Source organism: Sus scrofa, chromosome 9 (genome assembly GCF_000003025.6).
Source record: "Sus scrofa isolate TJ Tabasco breed Duroc chromosome 9, Sscrofa11.1, whole genome shotgun sequence".
In the NCBI taxonomy this organism is placed as follows: Eukaryota; Metazoa; Chordata; class Mammalia; order Artiodactyla; family Suidae; genus Sus; species Sus scrofa.
In genome coordinates this window covers 56,655,249-56,677,005 of record NC_010451.4, presented here as the reverse complement: position 1 = coordinate 56,677,005, position 21,757 = coordinate 56,655,249, and the positions used below count along the sequence as shown (strand labels likewise).

Sequence of the window (21,757 nt, the reverse complement as noted above, 5' to 3'; positions counted from 1 at the left end):
ACTGCCCTGAGGTATAGGCCGTGGGCCTGGGGCAGAGCACTGGTACTCAGGACTGTGTCTGAGTGAGAGCTGTTGGGATCTGGCATCTGGGTGGAAGTGGGAAGGGTGGACAGTAAGAGTTGTAGGTTGGCGGGCTCGCTGCTGGCAACCACTTCTGATGCAGGAGCAAGCCTGGGGCAGGAGGAGGGGGTGGGGAGATGATGACTGGTTTTGGAGCTGTTGTTGTGGAAAGGCCTTCTGGAGATTTGGCATTCCACAAATGTCTGACACTTGAATAGTACGGTGTAGTATTAGTGCTAGGCTTTGGGGTTTATGTAGTGATTCAGTTAAAATAAATTGGTCTGTTTAAAGGGAATAGGTGGGGGTAAATTAGTGAATACTGATACTTAGGAAAAAGTAGAAATGTAGCAGAGGTCTGAGATGGTCGTGAGCTTTATCATTGTATTTGGACTAAAGAGAAACGCTATTATTTAGGGTGGTGGTTTTTGTTTTTGTTTCTGTTTTTTCACTTTTTAGGGCCATACCTGCTGCAGATGGAAAGTCTCAGGCTAGGGGCCAAATCAGAGCTACAGCTGCTGGCCTACACCACAGCAATGCCAGATCCAAGCTGTGTCTGCATACTATGCCATAGCTCATGGCAATGACCGATCCTTAACCCATTGAGTGAGGTCAGGGATCGAACCCGCATCCTCATGGATCCCAGTCGGGTTCATTAACTGCCGGACCACAAAGGCAACTCCCTAGGGTGGTGTTTTTAATCCAAATTTTACTGTAGGTAGGGAGCAATGAATTTCTCTCCTGGGTGTTCCAGAAACGAGGGTGGATGGGGCAGGAAGGAAGAGCAGTTGGGTCACATCTATTGTAGCAGAAGAGGGAAGCTACTGGGGGTGCCTAGCATTACACTCTGAACCTAGCATGGTTCCAGATACATGGTGGGCAGTCAGAGAATGTTAAGTAAATGAAGTAGTTACAGAAACACTCCCATACCAAAATGTGGAAAGAACGGGAATGGTGGAAAAATCTCAAAATCTCTACAAAACCAATAGCAGGGAGTTCCTATCGTGATGCAGTGGAAATGAATCTGACTAGGAACCGTGAGGCTGCAGGTTCAATCCCTGGCCTCGCGTTGCCGTGAGCTGTGGTGTAGGTCGCAGACCCAGCTCGAATCTTGCATTGCTGTGGCTGTGGCGTAGGCCAGCGGCTACAGCTCCAATTTGACCCCTAGCCTGAGAACCTCAATATGCCGTGGTTGCGGCCCTAAAAGGACAAAAACAAACAAACAAAAAACCAATAACAGTTTAACCATATGTCCAAGAGCAGAGCCTCACTGAATAGGGAGCTGCCATTTTTGGGATTTGTTTTTATTCAGGATGGGCTCTGCCTAATTTTCTGTCTGGGGATTCACATCAATATGTGTCGGTAGATTCTGTCATTAGACCGAGAGCTGTGACCTAGACCATGGGCCCTGTCCATAGCAGGCAGCATACTGCTCATCTGAACTTCTAAATCTATATGTAAGAGATACTTATTTAAATTCATTTGGGATTTAAAGAATGTCATGATATGGAATTCCCATCATGGTTCAGTGGTTAATGAGCCCGACTAGTATCCATGAGGATGCGGGTTTGATCCCTGGCCTCGCTCAGTGGGTTAAGGGTCCAGCATTGCTGTGAGATGTGGTATAGGTTGCAGAGGCGGCTCAGACCGGAGTTGCTGTCGCTGTGCCGTAGGCTGGCAGCTACAGCTCCCATTTGACCCCTAGCCTGGGAACCAACATATTCAATGGGTGCAGCCCTAAAAAGACAGTAAAAAAAAAAAAAGAATGTCATGACGTGTTTTAAAACATGTGAAAATGATTACACACTGCTTTGTCAATCAATATTACCTACCATTCATTATCAATATCTTAATACCAAACATACTCCATGTGCCCTTTGATCTCTTCTACATCAATGCAAAGTCTTTCCTCTCAAAAATCAGTATGTAGCTTTCAAACTGAGTGGTCATGTTAAATCAAGGCTCACTGGAATGCACCTGCTCGCTAGTGAACAGAGTAATTCCCAGCCACCGTTGCCACGTCCCTGTACGTTGCAGTCCAGCAACTTGGATGCAGCCTGCTGGGTTGTGTTACTGCTAACTCGTGCTGATTTTGTTTTATCCCTTCAATTAAATATTTTTTACCCCCACTCCCCACCCCCATGCCCTCTCAAAAATTCTCTCTGAATAGCGAAAAGACAAGCTACGGGAACACATGCAAAGGATGCACAACCCTGAGAGGGAGGCCAAGAAAGCCGACCGCATCAGCCGCTCTAAGACCTTCAAGCCACGCATCACGTCGACCGACTATGACAGCTTCACGTTCAAGTGCCGCCTGTGTATGATGGGCTTCCGGAGACGAGGCATGCTGGTCAGTGCCCTGGTTTCCAGGCCTGCCTGCGTCTGCCCAGGAGACGGCCTGGCACCGTATCCTGTCCTCCATCTCTCACTGGGTTTCATCACTGGCTGGGCACAAAGCAGAAGCCAACAGTTCCCAACAGGGGGGCTTGTCTCCTTCGCAGTCTCCCCTTGCCCCCCTTTGCCCAGTTCATTTCTGATGTCTCTTGGAAGAAGCCCTTTTTCAATCACTTTTCATGACTAGTTTCATTTTGCTTTGCCCGTCTCAGTCTCTGTTCTGTGTTTTCGCTCCCTGCTCTCTTCTGTGTTCCTGACCATACTTTTCTGGTGGGACCTTTACCCCAGTCCCCATGCCGATCATTTCTGTCAGTCCCTCTCTGTTCCGTATATGACACAGCAGTCGAAGGGGGGATCTTGCCATCAGGGCGGCCTCTGGGAACCAGGTCAGCAGAAACACCCGGAGAGCCAGCTTTCCATTCTCACTTCATTTTGCCCTGATCATAGTTTTTGCAGAATATCCTTCTGCCAGGAGCTAAGGCATAGAGCGTTCCTTATACGTAAGAACCTTAGTTTGTATCTCATTCAATGTCCTCAGTAAAGCAAGGGCACTAAATAATGAAAGATAGGCTTGCATCGGAGAATTCACACAAGAAATTCCTGCTCCGGTAAGAATTCCTTTTCCCACCAGCAGCTCTTTCAGTCAAAGACTGTTATTGGAATCCACAGCCACTCAATTCACTTTCAGTCATTTGCTGAATTACTGTTAACTCCTGGTATCTCAGGGATCTGGCAGTGCTGGTTCTGGCCTAAAGCCTTCTGTTTGGGGACATTGCTTCAGAGAATTTCAGCTTCTAGCAGTTAATATCAAAAGTGTTTGTTCAGTGTCTGCTTGTAATGGGGTTGTCTTTTTCTCATTTGCTTTTTTTTCCTTCTAGGTAAATCACTTATCAAAGAGGCACCCAGACATGAAGATAGAAGAGGTGCCAGAGTTAACTCTACCCATCATAAAGCCCAACCGGGACTACTTTTGTCAGTACTGTGATAAGGTAAAGGGAGACCGTGCCCACAGGATATCTCTGTGGGAGCCCTGCTCTGTGGGGGCCAGGCGTCTGCGTGCATAAATATATACTAGGACCTCGCAGTGTCTCTCAACGGATGGGTCCTTTTCTCTCGGTAGTTTTTCATTTCGACAAGAAGGGGTGAGCAAAAAATAAAAAGGAGTTCTCATTGTGGCTCAGTGGTAATGAACCTGATTAGTATCCATGAGGACGCAAGTTTGATCCCTGGTCTCGCTCAGTGGTTTAAGGATCTGGTGTTGCTGTGGCTGTGGTGTAGGCTGCAGCTCCGATTTGACCCCTAGCCTGGGAACTTCCATATGGGTACAGCCCTAAAAAGACCAAAAAAAAAAAAAAAAAAAATGCAGCCTCATTTGAAGCCAAAATTTTTTCTTAATAATTAGTTGATTTTGTTTTTCTTTCTCTCTGTGATTTTTGCTGTAAAAGAAGAGGCTTATTACCAAGAATTTAGTATATGAATTCGTTTTCAGTTCCCAAGCTCTAAAATGAGAGTTCATCATCCTGCTTGTAAAAGATACAGTAGATTTTGGATTTCTAGAAAATTGAGTGGGATGTGAAAGAGTTCTGTGGTAAAATACTCTATTTGTACTATTCTGTTCTTAACTTTTGTGTAGTTAAAAAAAGACAGGAATAGAATCTGCATTTATTGTTTCATTGTAATATTGTTTCTTTATACAATGTCAGCTGTGTATAGTATAAGCTACATATAAGTAGCATCAACTTAAAAGTAAGAAATGTTTTTTTAAGCACAGATTCACCACTACAGGTACTAGTTGCTATTGGACTTGCCATTTTGGAAGATTCTTTGGCATCTAATGGTCAACTATGTACATCACAAGGGAGCTTTGACAGAAAGGCCAAAGACAACTGGCCTGAGAAACAATTCTTTCTATAACTGCATATCCACCTTTTAAACTTCAGGGCAAAGGATACTTTTACCATTACTATCATTAGATATATAAATTCAAGGAAGATGCCATGCATACCTACACACACACACACACACACACACACACACACACACACACACACACACGTATTTTTTGAAGGGCTACACCCAAGGCACATGGAAGTTCCCAGTCTAGGGGTCGAACCAGAGCTACAGCTGCTGGCCACAGCCAAAGCAATGCTGGCTCCTCAACACACTGAGTGAAGCCAGGGATCGAACCTGCATCCTCATGGATGCTAGTTAGATTCATTTCCACTGCTCCGCAACGGGAAGTCCCAGCTATATTATGTTCCTATGTTATTCTAGTTTACATTTATCCTCACTATCCTTCCATGTATCTGAAAATAAATTTTCTTGTGGGCTACGTGAATACTTTTTCTCATTTCCTGTAGTGAAATTATTTGCTTTAAGCGAGAAGGAGGAACTAGACACTGTTTTCATGGCAAAGCTTTTCAATTTGCAGGTTTATAAAAGTGCCAGCAAGCGAAAAGCCCACATTCTGAAGAACCATCCTGGGGCTGAGCTCCCCCCGAGTATTCGGAAACTTCGTCCCGCGGGCCCTGGAGAACCAGACCCCATGCTGAGCACCCACACCCAGCTCACGGGCACCATAGCTACGCCGCCCGTCTGCTGCCCTCACTGCTCCAAACAGTACAGCAGCAAGGTATGGGAGGGCTTCGGGTGACCCTGGGGCCACAGTCCTTGTTTAAGGGAGCATTGCTTAAGAGAAGACGGCTTCTCATCCAGATGCTGTGATGGCCTCTTCTGAGTTGATGGGGGACTAAAGGAGCTGCATCCTGAGACCAGGGACCAGAGCACAGAATGGGAAGAGAGTACAGTGGACTCTCCCTGAAATTAGTGCCATCCAAGAGCCTGAGCACTCACATGGGTTCCTTCTCCCTTGGCCCCATGAATATTCTCTGCTTCTGGTTTGTGAGCTCCGGCCTACAGCAGCTCTACGTAGGAACTTAAGTGGTGGTTCTTGACAAGGGGGTCATTTTTGCTGGGGGCCTTGTCATTGATTGCTGCAGGTAGTGGTGGGATCAGAGGATAATGGGAGGTATTCTGACCTTGCTGGATGGTGTGGGGTCACACAAGTCTTTGCTTTTTCTTCTGTTTTCCCTTTTGTACCATTGTCTTGATACAGGAAGGACAGGCAGAGTCGGTGTTGCTCTGATTTTTTTTTTTTTTAAAGACATAACATGAAAGGTTTTAGGAGCCATTTATATTCCAGGAATATTGAACATAACTACTTCTGGTAATTATTCTTGGTGTTTGCCACAATTTTTTAGACCAAGATGGTACAACACATTCGAAAGAAGCATCCAGAGTACGCCCAGCTCCCCAACACCATACATACGCCGCTGACAACAACTGTGATCAGTGCAGCCCCAGCCGTTTTGACCACAGACAGTGCGACTGGAGAGACTGTGGTGGTAAGAGTGTGGTGGTGAGAGAGCCTCCTCTCCTTCACTGCCCATCATAACTTCAGTGCCATGGCCATGGCTGTCTTGGTACTTATCTGGCTGCACACGGAGCCCGCCACCCTTCAGCTTTCTGCACAAGGCACTGTGCTTCTGATTGGGTCTCCTAGTTGGGATTCTTCAAAGCTCTCTGTAAAAGGAGTAGCAGGAAATTTTTGGTGCTGCTTGTTCACTGAAAGATTGTAAGAATCTCCAGGGTAACTCCCTGGGCCCCAAAAGACAGATGTAGATATATAGGTAGGCTTCCAACATCTTCTTTTTTGTTTTTACAGCTGCACCCGCAGCAAATGGAAGTTCCCAAACTAGGGGTCCAATTGGAGCTGTAGCCATTGGCCTACACCACAGCCATAGCAACGCCAAATCCTAGCTGCATCTGTGACCTACACTACAGCTCACAGCAATGCTGGATCCTTAACCCACCGAGTGGGGCCAGAGATTGAACCCACATCCTCACAGGTACTAGTTGGGTTTGTTACCACTGAGCCACAAAGGGAACTCTCAACATCTTCTTAACTTTGGATTTTTTTCTGTCTGAGCTCGGGACTTATTTGTAGTCCCATGATCCGCCAGGGAGACAGACCAAATTTGTGTAGGATTTCAGAGCACAGAAATAGCTACAAGCAGTTGCTGTTATCAACTGACGGGCTTTTTGTGATTTTTCTAGACAACGGACCTGCTAACCCAGGCTATGACAGAACTGTCTCAGACCTTAACAACGGATTACCGGGCGCCGCCAGGGGACTACCAGAGAATCCAGTACATCCCTGTGTCACAGTCTACGGCTGGTTTGCAGCAGCCTCAGCATATACAGCTTCAAGTGGTGCAGGTGGCCCCGGTACTGTCCTGAATTTATTTCTCTGTTCCTGCCTGAACGCCCTCTTGCCACCAGCCCATATGGCAGCTGGGGTCAACAAGGCACCCAGTTCTCAGAGTGGAACTGGGTTCTGTGTACTGCGTCATGGCGTATGCCAAGCTCCAGCTGTCGAGGGGCTCTGACTCTCAGTGTAAGAGATTTCTGCCAGTGTTACCCAGCAGGTACCATCACCCAGCACTGAGCCTCTTCTGAGTTCTTACCCTAGGGCACCCAGGTTGACTACTTGGCGAGGAGCTGGTCTGATCAGCCCCAACCTGGGCGTTGAGTGACGTATGTCAGCAGGAGGCTGTAAGGAATAACTGAGTTTTGAATATCAGTTGGTGCCTTGTTAGTAGAGAGGTGTTCCTTCTACCAGGTAACTAGTAGCTCATTCTTCCTGATCCAGGAGCTAAAAGATAAAAATCCTCCTGGAACTATTATTTCATTTAATTATGGTGAGATACGCAGAAACAAACTTTCTGCTTTGAAATTGGACTCTGAAAATTTTAAACTAATATGAAAGCAGAAAATTAGAGGCTGCCACTGCCATTGACTGTTCTTTATTTTTTAATAAAAATTGTTTTATGGGAGGGTTCTTAGGTTTGGAAGAATCTGTGGATCTCTGAAGTTGCTTGAAAAATACGTGTACATTACTTTGGGGAAAGTGTCTGTACTTTGGTAGATTTTCAGAGATGTCTGTGAATACATAAAAGGCTAGGAACCACTGTTCTAGCGGTTCATAGTGACAAGCTAAAAGCAAATTCTCTTCTGTGATCTCTTTTAACACATAAAGGATATGCCAGGAAATTTAATTGAACTTTAAGGAAAAAAGACTTGATTCCTGAGTGCTCCTCATTCAGCTTCTTATTAGGAGCTCTGTTCCCTCTGTCTCCTCTTCCAGATTAAAGAGCACTACTGTCTTACAGTTAATAAGCCTCATTTTATTATTTATTTATTTATTTATTTACTTATTTTATTAGGTTTTCTTTTTAGGGTCACATCCATGGCATGTGGAAGTTCCTAGGTTAGAGGTCAGATTGGAGCTGCAGCTGCCGGCCTACACCACATCCACAGCAATGTGGGATCTGAGCTGCATCTACAACCTACACCACAGCTCACGGCAACGCTGGATCCTTAACCCCCTGAGCAAGGCCAGAGATCAAACCCAAGTCCTCATGATACTAGTTGGGTTTGTTATCGTTGAGCCACAATGGGAATTCTGATAAGCCTAATTTTATTTTTTATTTTTATTTTTTTGTCTTTTGTTTTTTTAGGGCTGCACCCGCGGCATATGGAGGTTCCCAAGCTAGGGGTCGAATCAGCGCTGTTGCTGCCAGCCTATGCCAGAGCCACAGCAACGCCAGATCTGAGCTGAGTCTGCTACCTATATCACAGCTTACAGCAACGCCAGATTCTTAACCCACTGAGCAAGGGCAGGGATCGAACCCACAACTTCATGGTTCCTAGTTGGATTCGTTTCCACTGCACCAAGATGGGAACTCTGCAATAAGCCTAATTTTAAAAACTGTCTTTTTTTCTGATGTTTTCCTCCTTGGCTTAGGTGCGGGCTCTCAACGAATGAGCTCTGGATCTGAAGTCCCACCTGTTCTCCTGCTGGGATATTGCTTTAGCTGCGCCTTTTCTCCAGAAAGCTTTCCCTTAACCTTAATAGTGTGTGTCTGGGTTTCTCCTCCCTGCAGGCCACTTCCCCTCACCAGTCCCAGCAGTCCACGGTGGACGTCGGCCAGCTCCATGACCCTCAGACCTACACACAGCACGCCATCCAGGTGCAGCACATCCAGGTCACGGAGCCCCCCGCCCCAGCTGCACCTGCATCCCAGGTGAGCTGCTCCCGCTGCTCCAGAGGCTAGACCAGTCCCAGGTTAACATGGCCTTAGGGACCCTGAGGATGGAATAAGAGTGGAGAGATGTTATCTCTAGACCTGGTCTCCTTGATATTCTAGTTGCTCTTTGAAAGAGTTATCTTTGGGGGAGTTCCTGTTGTGGCTCATCAGAAACAAATCTGACTAGTATCTGTGAGGCTGTGGGTTTGATCCCTGTCTTTGCTCAGCGGGTCGGGGATCTGGTGTTGCCTTGAGTGGTGGTGTAGATCGCAGATGTGGCTCGGATCCGGCCTTGCTATGGCTGTGGTGTAGGCTGGCAGCCATAGCTCTGATTCGATAAGCCTGGGAACTTATGCCGCGCTCATGTGGCCTTAAAAAGCAAAAAAAAAAAAAAAAAAAAAAGTTACCTTTGGCCTTTTAAATAGTCTCGCCTTTGCCTCCAGTTTTTATGTTGGTATTAGGGACACAGCTCCATAAAGTGCTTAGCTTCCCCTCTCCGGATGGAGCCCTGGCCTCTGATCTCCTGGAGACAACGTCAGCCTTTGCTTCCTGTTCCGAATGGCTGTATGACAGTCTGCAATTGCTAGGTTGTTGCTATAATTTTGGAACAGTGACCTTGTGGAGTATTACTGTTTTGTGTGATGGCGACTAGCTACAGCCATTCCAGAAATGTTTATTAAATGCTTACTCTTGGCATGAAACTTCTAGGTCTTGCCCTCAAGGAGTTTAGAATCTAGTAGGGATGTAATACATGTACACAGGTAAGCAGGGCATGAAGTGAAGGTCTGTGAACCATAAAGGAAGCCTCGAGACCCACCCTGCATGCCCAGGGCAAGAGCACAAAGGAGGCCTGCGCACGCCGTAATCCTCAGTAGTTAAAAGTTTCAGTCCAGCCCGTAATCCTCAGTAGTTAAAAGTTTCAGTCCAGCCCGTAATCCTCAGTAGTTAAATTTCAGTCCAGCCCGTAATCCTCAGTAGTTAAAAGTTTCAGTCCAGCCCACGCACCATTAAACAAATATGTTCTGCCTTCCTACTTGACATGGGTATTTTCATAAAGACAAAATTGAAAAATATACAAAAAGTAACAGTTGATACTAAATATCATGGATAGTGCCACTTCCACACTCAATGCATTTTTCTGCCAAACACATGCAGCTGCCAGGCAGGAGTGGGAAGAAGTGGGAGAAATGCTTTCTGAAACTTCTTTTGCTGGCTCCAGTTGCTGTGGAAATCCATAGGCTAAACATGCACTTTCTCTGCCTTCCTGTTTGTGGATTGGGGGTGGAGGGAGGGTGGGGGCGGGGGTTGAGGAGGAGGCTCTGCTGCTTCCCATTGGATTGCCCTCCCCTTCTTCTAGTGGGAGGTTTCTGGTGACTTAGCCCAGGACAGGCAGCCTCTATCCATCAGGGGCTTTGAGTTTCCCACGCCCGCTACCATCACACTTCAGTTTTCCAGAGGACCTTGAGCCTGGAAGGCCAGGATGGACTCTTCAAGTTCCCTGGGGGAACGAGGTAACCCGGGGACCACCCTCCCTGAGCCTGCTCCTACCTTCTCCTCACCCAGGCTCCGTTCTGCACTCAGGAGCCCTGCGTCCCACATGGACACTCTAACCCAGGGGTGTCAGTTCCATCCACACTCTGCAAATGGCGATCCTGTGGGCACCTCCTTGGTTCCAGGGGCCCGAATACCATTAGAGGAGTCTACGTCCAGCAGACAAGACCCTGCAGGAGGACAGGCAGGAAGAAGAGACTGTGTGGATCCCAGAAGTGGGTGCAGCGTGTTTGCGAGATCCATGTGGCCTCACACATGTGGCACTGAGGAAAGGGCCAGCTGAGGTCCCTGCAGGGTCCCTTTTGCTGGGCTCTGAGGACAGTGTGGATGTGTCGTTAGGTTACAAGAGTTCAGATGAGGGAAAGATGGTGTTTAGCAGGACATCAAGGACATTTTTGTGGAAGTGGTGTCTGCATTAGGTGTTGTGAGGGAGTATGATTCTGACGTGGTCGTTGAGGAAAGCACTGTGATCTGAATATGCTCTCATTGTGAGTAAAAGACATAGAGGTGGGAAATTGTGGTGTATTTATAAAAACTGTTAGGTGAGTACAGGGAATGGGGTTTGGGAACAAAGTTGGGAAGGTGGTTTGACGCTGGAGTGTGGAGGGCTTGGAGGGCAGATGGTGAGGGCTTCATCCTGGAGATGGGTTAGGCCTCTCCCCGGGGGTCGGCACGTATACCTGTGTTTCTCTCCACCAACTGGGCGATTATCCTGTGGCCTTCGGTGGAAATTCTGGTGTCTGGGTTCTACTTCAGTTTGTATTACAGATTAGCCTAGTGACCTAGGCAAGTTATTCAGCTTCTCAGTTTTTGTAACGTATGTAATGGAGATAATTCTACTTTCATTCATTTACTTTTCTAACAAGCTTATTGAAATTTAGTTTTTGGATACTCTTGTAAATAATCCCTCAAACTAATTAGGATTTCATAGCTATGATTGCTTTTTGTTAATTATTTAAAATATCACTGTTTTAGGAGTTCCCTGGTGGCCTAGCGGGTTAGGGATCCAGCATTGTCACTGCTGTGGCTTAGGTTACTGCTGTGGCACGGGTTGGATCCCTGGCCTGGGAACTTCTGCATGCCAAAGGAACTCTCTCTAAACAAAAAATAAAATCTGGCAGACCAATGTCATGATATATCTGTAGGTCAGGGGACATAAACTTAAAAAAGTAAAATATTACTATTTTAGCAGTGATACTTTCAGTATTATAATTCCTGTTAGCCTGATTTACTTTCTTGTGACTTCAAAGTCTTAGCTACATTGAGTTTTCAATCTATCCATCTCTTGCGCTTTCTTTCCAGGTGGCGGGGCAGCCGCTGAGCCCCTCCTCCCAGCAGTCTCAGCAGGGGCTCAGCCCCTCCCACCTGGCAGGTGGCTCCTCCTCACAGGGCGGGGCCCTCCCACAGCAGCCCCCCAGCTCCACCGTTCAGCACACTTACCTCCCCAACACCTGGAATTCCTTCCGTGGCTACTGTAAGTGAGAGGTGGTGCCCCAGGGCATGGGTGGGGAGTCTGTAGCCAAGGGATGACGAGATGTCCTCAGCTTTATCATCGATTTTCTGGATTAAAGGATCTTTGGCCATTTTCTACACTCCAGAGAACATGTACTGGAATGAGTACCACAAAACTCAAGGTGGCATCTGATCTCAGGGCCACCCCAATATGATATTTTTTCTTTTTTTTCTTTTTCTTTTTTGTCTTTTGTCTTTTTAGGGCTGCACCGGCTGCACATGGAGGTTCCCAGGCTAGGGGTCGAATCGGAGCTACAGCTGCGGATCTATGTCACTGCCACAGCAACAGCAACATGGGATCTGAGCCGTGTCTGCAACCTACACAACAGCTCATGGCAATACCCAATCCCTAACCCACTCAGGGATTGAACCCACATCCTCGTGGATCCTAGTCGGGTTCGTTAACCACTGAGCCATGAAGGGAACTCCTGTTTACCTCTCTTTTCCCTTTGCTCTACTGTTTCATTAGGGACTGCAAAGTTGTCATATTCTGATTCTCTCAGCCTTTATTCACTTACTGCTGGAAAACTTCTATAAAGAAAATAATGTTACCTTAACTATCAGGTGACTCTGAGGTACAGCTTGTATAGGAATGGCAGGATTCTGCCATCTTCTTTATTTCCCAGTTTTCAAAATAATGAGTTGTTTCCTAGGTGACCGATGATGGGTACGTGTGTGTGTGTGTGTGTGTGTGTGTGTGTGTGTGTGTGTGTGTGTTGGTATCACTGGGAATTTCAACACACTTGACATGTTTCAAACCATTGCAGTCATTACCCTTATTGATGCTCAGATTAGGCCATCTTTGGCTGATGGGAAAATCTTCAAATCAGCCCCTGTATCTTTTCCACATGACGCTGCAGTTTTTATAGGGTTTTGCATGCTGCTGTGACACCATATTCTAGGCTCACGTAATACATTTTATGCCCTAGGTGTGGAATTGGCCATTTTCCCAAGAAGCTCTGTTTCCTTTTAGCAGAGAATACTACTTAGAGACTATCAGCTGGGTGCTGGGGTGAACTCTTTTTTAATTAGAATTAATAACACGGTGGTGAAATACAATTCAGCTTAAACTAAGTTGTGATTGCTAGGCAAGAGTGGAGACTTTGTGTCACTATTCAAATGTGAACCTAAAAGGTAAAAATATTGAGCTCACAGGTGAATCTTTGTAACTTATCTCAAGGTTTTAAATTGTTTGAATATTTGTCTTTATGGATATTCAGAAGCCATATTTGAGCTGATGCAGTGATTGTTTCTGATGTAGTAACCCTTTGCTAACCTCATTTGATCAGTTCTTAATCAGAGGTGCTTTCATTGTATCAAGAAATGATATCAACCTAAGGCTCTCAGAGCAAGAAAATCCACAGACAATGACTCAGGGGGGAATGTGGTCACTGGTGAGGTATTTGTTTCTACAAGTTGTATGAAAATCTGAGACCACTGAACTATGGCTATTTCCTGTTTTTCAGCATCCGAGATTCAAATGATGACACTTCCCCCAGGTCAGTTTGTGATTACAGATAGTGGCGTGGCAACTCCTGTCACCACCGGCCAGGTGAAGGCGGTTACCCCGGTAAGCAGTGCTGCTCTGAGCTTTTTCTTGTTCAGTGCATTGCACCACCCTCGCCTTCCTCTGTCTTCTGCTCCCCAACTTTTCATAACTGAGTTAAAAGTACCTCCTCTGTATTCCCATCATATCTTGTGGTGCTATTTTATAGAATGATGTATTTTAATTTTTGGTTTACTGTCTTATGTTTTCCCAGTAAGCAGGGAATTCCTTGAAAGCTGAGTCTTGTTCTTTATCTCTTTATCCACCATGCCTTGCAGAGGAGGCGTGGCTACAGCAAATGTTCAGTAAAGATCTATTCAATTGTTAGCTATAATGAACCTCCTAGATCCATATACATATAGGTACATACAGATCATCTATCCCTTTTTTCTGTGCTTCTTAGAAAGCACATGACTATTGGTACTCAGCTGAGTTGGGAGAGAATAATATAATGAATCTATTATGGAGTGCTTTTCATCTATTTTAAACAATTTACCCACCCCAAGATGAAAGGCATTGCCATAAATTATCTTGTGTGTGTATGTGTGTGTGTGTGTGTGTGTGTATTTTTTGGCCACACTCAAATCCAAGTTAGAGCACTGACCCGAGCCACAGCAGCGATAATGCTGGATCCTTAACCTGCTGTACCACCAGGGAACTCTATCTTGTTATAGTTAGGGTAGGCAGGTCAATGTTGATTATATCCGCTACCTCTGTTTTTATCTTCATTCGTTTGTTCTGGCCCACCTCTAAGATATTGGAAGACAGAGTATGTAAATTAAGAAAAATACTCTTAAGTGCCTAGGGATATTGAGATGTTCCCAGCGGAAGACTATTTCCTAAGAGGCGTCAAAGAGTAGCAGGGTAATCTAGTGGCCTCAGAAACCTGATTTGATTTTTTTTTTCAAAGCACACTGAGAACTCATCTATTTCTCAGCACACAAATTCACATTCCCTAGACTTAGGAGTGATGTACAAATCCAGAGTAACACTATTGTCAGTGAAAACAATATCTAATGTAAAATGGAATAGGCTCATTGACATGATTGATAAAATTTTTGCTCTTTGTGGGACTCGCTAACTCTACCTTTTTTTGGCCAGGAGCCCATTTGGGAACCCCATTATATAGCCAAGGATGTTCCCTTCCCCCTGCCACATATAAAGACATACAAACAAATTTAGTGTACAGTTTTGTTCATAGATTCTCTGAAGCTCATGTATGAACCTGCTTAGATGTCCATGGACCTCAGGTTGAGAACCAGCCACTTCCTGCTAGAGAAAGACCCACATGGGAAACCAAATCCTGATAAGAGAGTTGCTTTGAAGAGCCCTAGATAAATCAGATGGGTACTTGGCTGTGGCTTTCTCTCTGGACAGTGCTTGGAAAGGCTACTGCCTGAATTTTCCTCTGTGACTCCTTTTTTTCTCAGCCTCTGTAACTGACCAATCCTCCTGATGGACACAGTCTTTCTTTAAAAATTTTAATGTAGGAGTTCCCACCGTGGTTAAGCTGTAAGGAACCTGACTAGTACCCATGAGGATGCAGGTTCAATCCCTGGCCCCACTCAGTGGGTCTAGGATCCAGCATTGCCATGAGCTGTGGTGTGTGTATGTAGGTCGCAGACATGGCTCAGATCTGGTGTTGCTGTGGCTGTGCTGTAGGCTGGCAGCTATAGCTCCGATGTGACCCCTGGCCTGGGCGTTTCATATGCCTCGGGTTGAGCCCTAAAAAGACCAAAAAAAAAAAAAAGGGTTAATGTAGGAACAGAGCTAGCTGCAGGTCTATGGAGACATTTTCATGATCGGGGGAAAATGAAAAATTAAGACAGAGTATGTTTTCATAAAGTTAAATGTATTCAGTATAAAACACTATTCTAAGGTTGTGTGCTTCCTATGCTTTTGAGTGTTAAAATGCCTCTGATTTGGCAGTAGGATTTAAAAAAATGATTTTGCTTGGCTAAATAAAATTTGGGAATATTTATTATTACTGTAATTTTGCTGATCTTTGAAATTCTGAAGTCTAGGAATCCTGGATCTTGGCTTGAGGGCCATTCTGTCTCTTTAAGGAGAATTTATCCTTTTTTTCTTTTTTTCTTTTTTTTTTTTTGGCCATACCCATGGCATGCAGAAGTTCCTGGGCCAGGGATCAAACCCATGTTACTGTAACTAGAGCCGCAGCAGTGACAATGCCGGCTCCTTAACCCACTGAACTACCACAGAATTCAAGATCCATTTTTGTATTACTCTTAAACATTAATTGACAGATGATCACCTTATTTTATGAATTTCTAAATTCTTAGGGACAATACAATAGCACATTTCCTTGCCACAGGGTTACCATTATGATGCAGATTTCTTCACTGTATCGTTTGGTAGGACTCCTAAGGTGCTCCCTTACATTAACTTTGTAGTTTGTTTCTGTGACTGAGCCATCCTCTCTGCAGCACTTAGGTAAAGTATCTCCCATAGGTGCCTATTTTGGTCCCCCTTGTAAATTTTTTTTTTTTGTCTTTTTTTTGTCTTTTTTGTTGTTGTTGTTGCTATTTCTTGGGTCGCTCCCGCAGCATATGGAGGTTCCCAGGCCAGGGGTTGAATCGGAGCTGTAGCCACCGGCCTACGCCAGAGCCACAGCAACGCTGGATCCGAGCCCCGTCTGCAACCTACATCACAGCTCACGGCAACGCCGGATCGTTAACCCACTGAGCAAGGGCAGGGACCGAACCCGCAACCTCATGGTTCCTAGTCGGATTCGTTAACCACTGCGCCACGATGGGAACTCCCTTTGTAACTTTTTAAAAAAATATTCCTCCTCTCCCCCACCCCATGACCCTAATCACTGCCCCCCCCCCACGCTTAGGCCTCAGATTTCTTTCTTTCTTTCTTTCCTTCTTTCTTTCTTTCTTTCTTTCTTTCTTTCTTTCTTTCTTTCTTTCTTTCTTTCTTTCTTTCCTTCTTTCTTTCTTCCTTCCTTCCTTCCTTCCTTGCTTGCTTTCTTTCTTTCTTTCTTTCTTTTTCTTTCTTCCTTTCTTCCTTTCTTCCTGTCTTTCTGTCTTTCTTTCTGTCTTTCTGTCTGTCTGTCTGTCTGTCTTTCTTTCTTTCTGTCTTTCTTTCTTTCTAGGGCTGCATCCATGGCATGTGGAAGCTCCTAGGCTAGGGCTCGAATTGGAGCCACAGTTGCCGGCCTACACTGCAGCCACAGCAACGCAGGATCCAAGCCATGTCTGCGACCTGCAATGCCACAGCTCACAGCAATGCCAGATCCCAACCTCCTGAGCAAGGCCAAGGATCGAACCCCTGTCCTCATGGATACTAGTCACATTCGTTTCTGCTGAGCCACAACGGGGAACTCCATGACCTCAGATTTCTAAAGATCCTTTTCTTCTTGCTCTAGGGTCATTATGTGTTATCAGAAAGTCAACCAGAACTGGAGGAAAAGCAAGCTTCTGCTCTCTCTGGGGGAGTCCAGGTTCAGGCAACCTCTCACAGTGACTTGGACCCCCAGACCACCAGCCAACAGCCCACACAGTATATCATTACAACCACCACCAATGGGAATGGGAGCAGCGAAGTGCATATCACTAAACCTTAACTTCCATCCTTGGGCCAGAGTCAAGCAGTCATATCATGTCATTTCTTATTTATAAGTCTGGAAGCTTCTGACACTTAGAGCTCCTTTTTAAGATGTATCATTCACTCAAGAATTTGGAAATCACAGTTTTGACACTCATACATACACTGGGGCTTATTTTATCCAGGTCGTCTTTACCAAATTGACCCTTCAAACCTTAGGAGTTTCTGCCACGGAATGGAGATTTTTTTTTTTTTTTTTTTTTTTGCTGCCCCAAGGCATGTGGAATTCCGGGGCCAGGTATCAGATCTGAGGCACGGTTGCAACCTGAGTTGCAGCTACAGCAATGCTGGATCCTTAATCCACTGTGCCAGGCTGGGGATCAAACCTGTGTCCCAGTGCTCCCAAGAGGCCGATCCTGTTGCGCCACACTCGGAACTTTGGAACGGAGAATTTTCAGGGGAAAATAGATTTCAGGATGGAGAAACTTTGCCTTGCTCTTGAGTTGGTTTTTTAACACATGGATAAGCCTTACTTTTCCTCTGTGGAAATATTAAGTGGTGTATTGTGTTTGTACCAAAGGTGGAGAAAGGATGTGCCAAGTCCATGGCTACTGGACTTCTTAATTCCAAGCCGTGGCACCAAAGGACAAGGGGCATTTTATGGGTGTGTGTTAGGTCAGAAGTGCTTCATCTTATGAGTCTGCATTTTCAGTAATTTTACAAAGGGAGCCTATTGAATATGAAAATTGAAATGATGAAACAAAGGTTTGGCAGTGGTGGTTTAGAGAAAAAACTGTCATCTACATTTTTTAAATTGCTGACCTTTAAAAAAACTTGCCTTTTTTGGAAGACCATTGTTAGGCTGTTGGTAGTGCTTTCCACAGATGCTGGCCCTCGGCCCATTCGGCCAGAACTTCGTGTTCTGATGGATCTTACTTTGTTACTCCACAATGTGGACTCCCTGCACAAGCACAGGTTGCTTTGATGGCAGCAGAATTTCAATTCCTACGTTAAAGCTTGGCCTCCCGTTCTCTGGTTGTATGAAGAAGAGGATATTGGAGATGACGGTACCAAGAAAAATTACCAAAACTTTATAGAGAGTATAAAAAGCACTGAGACCGTGTCCTGCCTGTCAGGATCCACTTACCCCTCATTGGTAAAGGGTGAATCCTGGCTCTTAACCAGGTATCTATTCAACTCTTGCTCACAGCATTCAGTGTATTTTAGTATTTCTAATGCTGTCTTAAAATGAACATTCTTTAAGGTTGGATGGAAAGGTGGTCCTCTTTATTTCTTAACACTTTTGACCTTTTGGTAAAATGACCAACTTCACATGTAGGGGAAAAATAAAAATGTGAGGACCATTTATCATATATTAAGCTAATTATAAGGGATCTGGTAGAAGTCCAGTCTTAATATTACACTGTCAGTTGGGAGAGGGAGAAAAACCTGCCTCAAATGATAGTTTTTCTTATTTGTGTTCCTGTTTGGGAGTCTTCTTAGCTATTAATTCAGTGGGAGAAGATATTTCCCTTTTTACTGTACATTCCAATTGTGCACCTAAAACAATGCAGAAATCAGTATGTATTTTGACAACTTTTTGTGACATGCTAATTCATTTTTAGAAGAATTATGGTATGGTAGAATCTATCACTCCAGCACAGAAAGACCTACCTTCAATTTCAAATGAAGTTAACTAATTTATTTTATTTACACTTCTGGGTAAAAACTGGTTCTATATATTAGGAAGTATAATAGCTTCTTTATGATAAAAATACTTTTTTTGAAAAGGAAACAACTCTATTGAACTATCTTTACTAATATGTAAATTTTGCACTTTATTTTTGAGACCTCATTCATTTAGTTGTCCCTGGAAATTTAGGCACTAAGAGGACTTGAAAGTTAACCTGGTAATTGTGTAAAAAATAAAAATGGGCTCTGTATCTTTGGTAACAAAGAGGTGCTGATGTTTTCAATAGAAAATAATGACTCTGTGTCACAATATAGAGATTTTGAGTCCCAGAGTCCTACAATGTGATGATTATAAATATGCTAGTGTTCAGTCTAGAAAGACTTGCTAGTAAAGAATGTGAGACTTTCTCAAAGGTCCAGTTTAGTTTTTATAACTTAACTTGGTCCTATTGGGTCCTTTTTAATTTGAACCAACAAGGTACCTCCCTCCCCTCAGGAATAACTTATTGATTAAAGCTGAAAACTATCGCTGAATGGAATGTTCATTTTATGCCAGATATTTCAAGTTTTAAAATACACCGAAGGGAAAAAATATTGTGGAAGGACCTGTGTTTCTTTCCCATCTGATTTCTTTTTTCCCCCTTTTTGTTTTTCTGTCCTTACATGGAAGAAGTAAAGACTCTAAAACTGATTTGTATATTATCAACCAGAGATGCAGGGGTGGCAGTCAAGCCAGACAACATTGCTTTGAGATCAGGTGTTCTGCACATTTATTCTAAGGTGGTAAATTTTCAAAAGGATTTGGATTCAAAGAGATGGCAGATGATAAGCCATCTGAAGACCCAATTTGGAAAAAAATGTATGTAGCCAATGTTTATATTGTGGCCTCTCCTAAGACACACTGACAGTGTAGTGTGAAAATTATGGAGTACCTTACATATATATTTTACATTTTTATTGTTTGATTTGTGCCCACATAAACAGACATTTCATCATGTAAAATTCCTGTTATTCTGGGAAAACCTATTGTTTTGATCTTGAATTGTTTTCTGATTTGGAATTATCCTTTCAAAAAACTCTTACGATATGTAGGACTAAAAAGCACTTCATGAGATGCTAAAGCTGACCCACAGGTTGAAAATGTTGACCCTATCCTGTTATTTAAATGTGAACATTTATTGTACATTCAGTGAGTTATAGTGTTAATAGTCTTGTGCTATTCAGCAGGTGTAAAAATTAATAAATATTTTTTTTTAATAAACGTCCTTCTTGTTTGTATGTGTATAAGTTACAAGTTTCTGAGATCATTACTTTTTTTTTTCCTTTTTAGGGCCCACTCGCGGCATATGGAGGTTCCCGGGCTAGGGGTCGAATTGGAGCTGTACCCGGCCTACACCACAGCCACAGCAATGCCAGGTCCAAGCTGCATCTGCGACCTACACCACAGCTCACCGCAGCACCGGATCCTTAACCCACTGAGTGAGGCCAGGGATGGAACCTGAGTCCTCATGGATCCCAGTCAAATTCGTTTCCGCTGCGCCACCACAGAAACTCTTTTTTCTTTTCTTTTCTTTTTTTTAATATTACAACTTACATTGTTTTGACTGGGGTTCCCTCTGGTGTTGTCAGAGATGTAAGGTTGGGGAGTTTAGGGATGACAACTATGGAATGATGTTTCCAGGCCCTTTTACTTGGTGGTTTCTAATTCGAGATCCCTCCCAACAACGTAACAGGAACTAGAATGGCTTCATTTGGAAACCACTATTTTCCAACCAGGGAGGAACTCTAGTTTGGCCCGCCAGCCTCTCTGAAATATTTCCATCCAATCGGGAGAACCGAGGATGGTCTTTGCACGACTGGTTGAAAGTAGCTGTGGAATAAGAAGTTTGAAACTATTCTAAATAAAACCTAGTGAAGAAGAAGAAAGGGATCCAGATTCTTAATAAGAGGAAGGTTATTGAGTGTGATTTAAAATTATTTCTTCGACGTGCGTACTTCCCGGACGTCAAGGGTCTAGGGACCTGAGAGAGAGGTGGGGCCGTGCACGCTGCGGGATGAGGGGGATAGAAGTAAGGTGGAGGGGCACGGGCTCCGATCCGCGTTATCCTCATTGAAACTTAGAAATCGCAAATTGGGAACAAACAGTGCACGCAGCTGAGGTACAAAGATGCTGAATGAAAAGTGCTCAGCATAGTTCCTGGAGCAGGGTATGCGCTCTGCAAACGTTAGCTAATAAAACTGCATTCATTCACTCACGGGCTCCGGAACCTCAATTCGGGAGGTAAGACACTAGAACCTCAATTCGGGAGGTAAGACACTAGAAGCTTCTAAACTAGCGAAGTCCAACCAGCAGAGCTCAAGCCGAAGTGCCACGCCCAGCAGCTAGGGCTCGAGGAGCTCCAGGCTTCGCCCTGCCCCGCCCCGCCCCGCCCCCGGCGCTTCGAGGCCCCGCCTAGCGCAGCCCCGCCCCTTCCGCCGCCTGAGCCCGGAGCGTGCACGCACCGAGACGCCTTGCGGGAGCGAGCGCGTCCGGGAGCCCGCGGGCCGAGAAACGCAGCGGGTCTGGAGACCCGCGCCCGCGGCGCAGGTGAGGGCAGGCCAGGGGCGGCGAAAGGGTTAAAGTGTTGCCGGGGAGCGGAAAGAGGGAGCGGACGGCTGGGTCTCCGAGGGTCGCTGCTCCTGTGGGCACCGGGCAGGGGAGCGGGCGTGTATGGGAGCCGGGCGGCCCGGGTAGGTGGGGGTTAGGGTTAGGCACGGCGTGGGGGAGGGGTCGTGGCAGCGGAGGTGCACTTTGGGGGGGAGGGACCCGTGCCTTGGGCTGGAGCGGAGCCGCTAGGGAGGGTTTGCAGCAGGGGCTACGGATTTGGAGTGGGCGGTTGCTCCGGAAGCAGCCTAGGGTTTAGCGTCTGTATTGGGGAGGATTCTGGAGGGAAGGTTGTCCGAGGTGCAGAGTCCTTCCTGGTCTAGTAGAGAGCTCCAGGAGCCCACAAGACTTAGAAATCCTTGGCTTCCGGGGTTCCAACCCTTTGGCAGCTGCCTGCTTTTTGTATTTTGAGATTCTCTTCAGAATAGTACCGGGGCAAAGGTTGCCACTCGATTAGAGTAAATTTAGCTACCCATTCACCGTAATTGAAGAAACTTGTGAACAAGTGTGAAACAGGTGAACCTCCTAAGAGTCAGAACACTGCTTTGCAGCTGTTAGCCTGTTCTTTGCCAGTTCTCTTAAGAGGACTTTATTCTGAGCGTCAGGTTGCATCTACATTTTGTTTCTTTTCAAAAGTTTTAT

At 45.2% G+C, this 21,757-nt stretch overlaps 2 protein-coding genes across 9 annotated transcripts in view; both read left to right on the top strand.

Annotated features, from left to right (window-relative positions):
• The window catches only part of PRDM10 (PR/SET domain 10), a 92,218-nt gene extending 72,482 nt beyond the window's left edge, over positions 1-19,736 (top strand). For both annotated transcript variants that reach the window (XM_013979568.2, XM_013979567.2), the window contains 9 exons: positions 2,228-2,407; positions 3,330-3,440; positions 4,883-5,083; positions 5,712-5,855; positions 6,568-6,738; positions 8,457-8,597; positions 11,454-11,625; positions 13,130-13,233; positions 16,601-19,736. In XM_013979568.2, the coding sequence (XP_013835022.2) occupies positions 2,228-2,407; positions 3,330-3,440; positions 4,883-5,083; positions 5,712-5,855; positions 6,568-6,738; positions 8,457-8,597; positions 11,454-11,625; positions 13,130-13,233; positions 16,601-16,798 (1,422 nt within the window). In that variant the 3' untranslated portion in view covers positions 16,799-19,736. The remainder of the gene's footprint in view (positions 1-2,227; positions 2,408-3,329; positions 3,441-4,882; positions 5,084-5,711; positions 5,856-6,567; positions 6,739-8,456; positions 8,598-11,453; positions 11,626-13,129; positions 13,234-16,600) is intronic.
• Positions 20,938-21,757, top strand: part of NFRKB (nuclear factor related to kappaB binding protein) — a 39,204-nt gene continuing 38,384 nt past the window's right edge. For 6 of the 7 annotated variants that reach the window (XM_021063151.1, XM_021063149.1, XM_021063145.1 and 3 more), the window contains exon 1: positions 20,950-21,058. The gene's annotated coding sequence lies outside the window, so the exon portion shown is untranslated. Of the gene's footprint in view, positions 21,059-21,757 lie in introns of all 7 variants that reach the window. The other variant, XM_021063150.1, reaches the window with a different exon arrangement.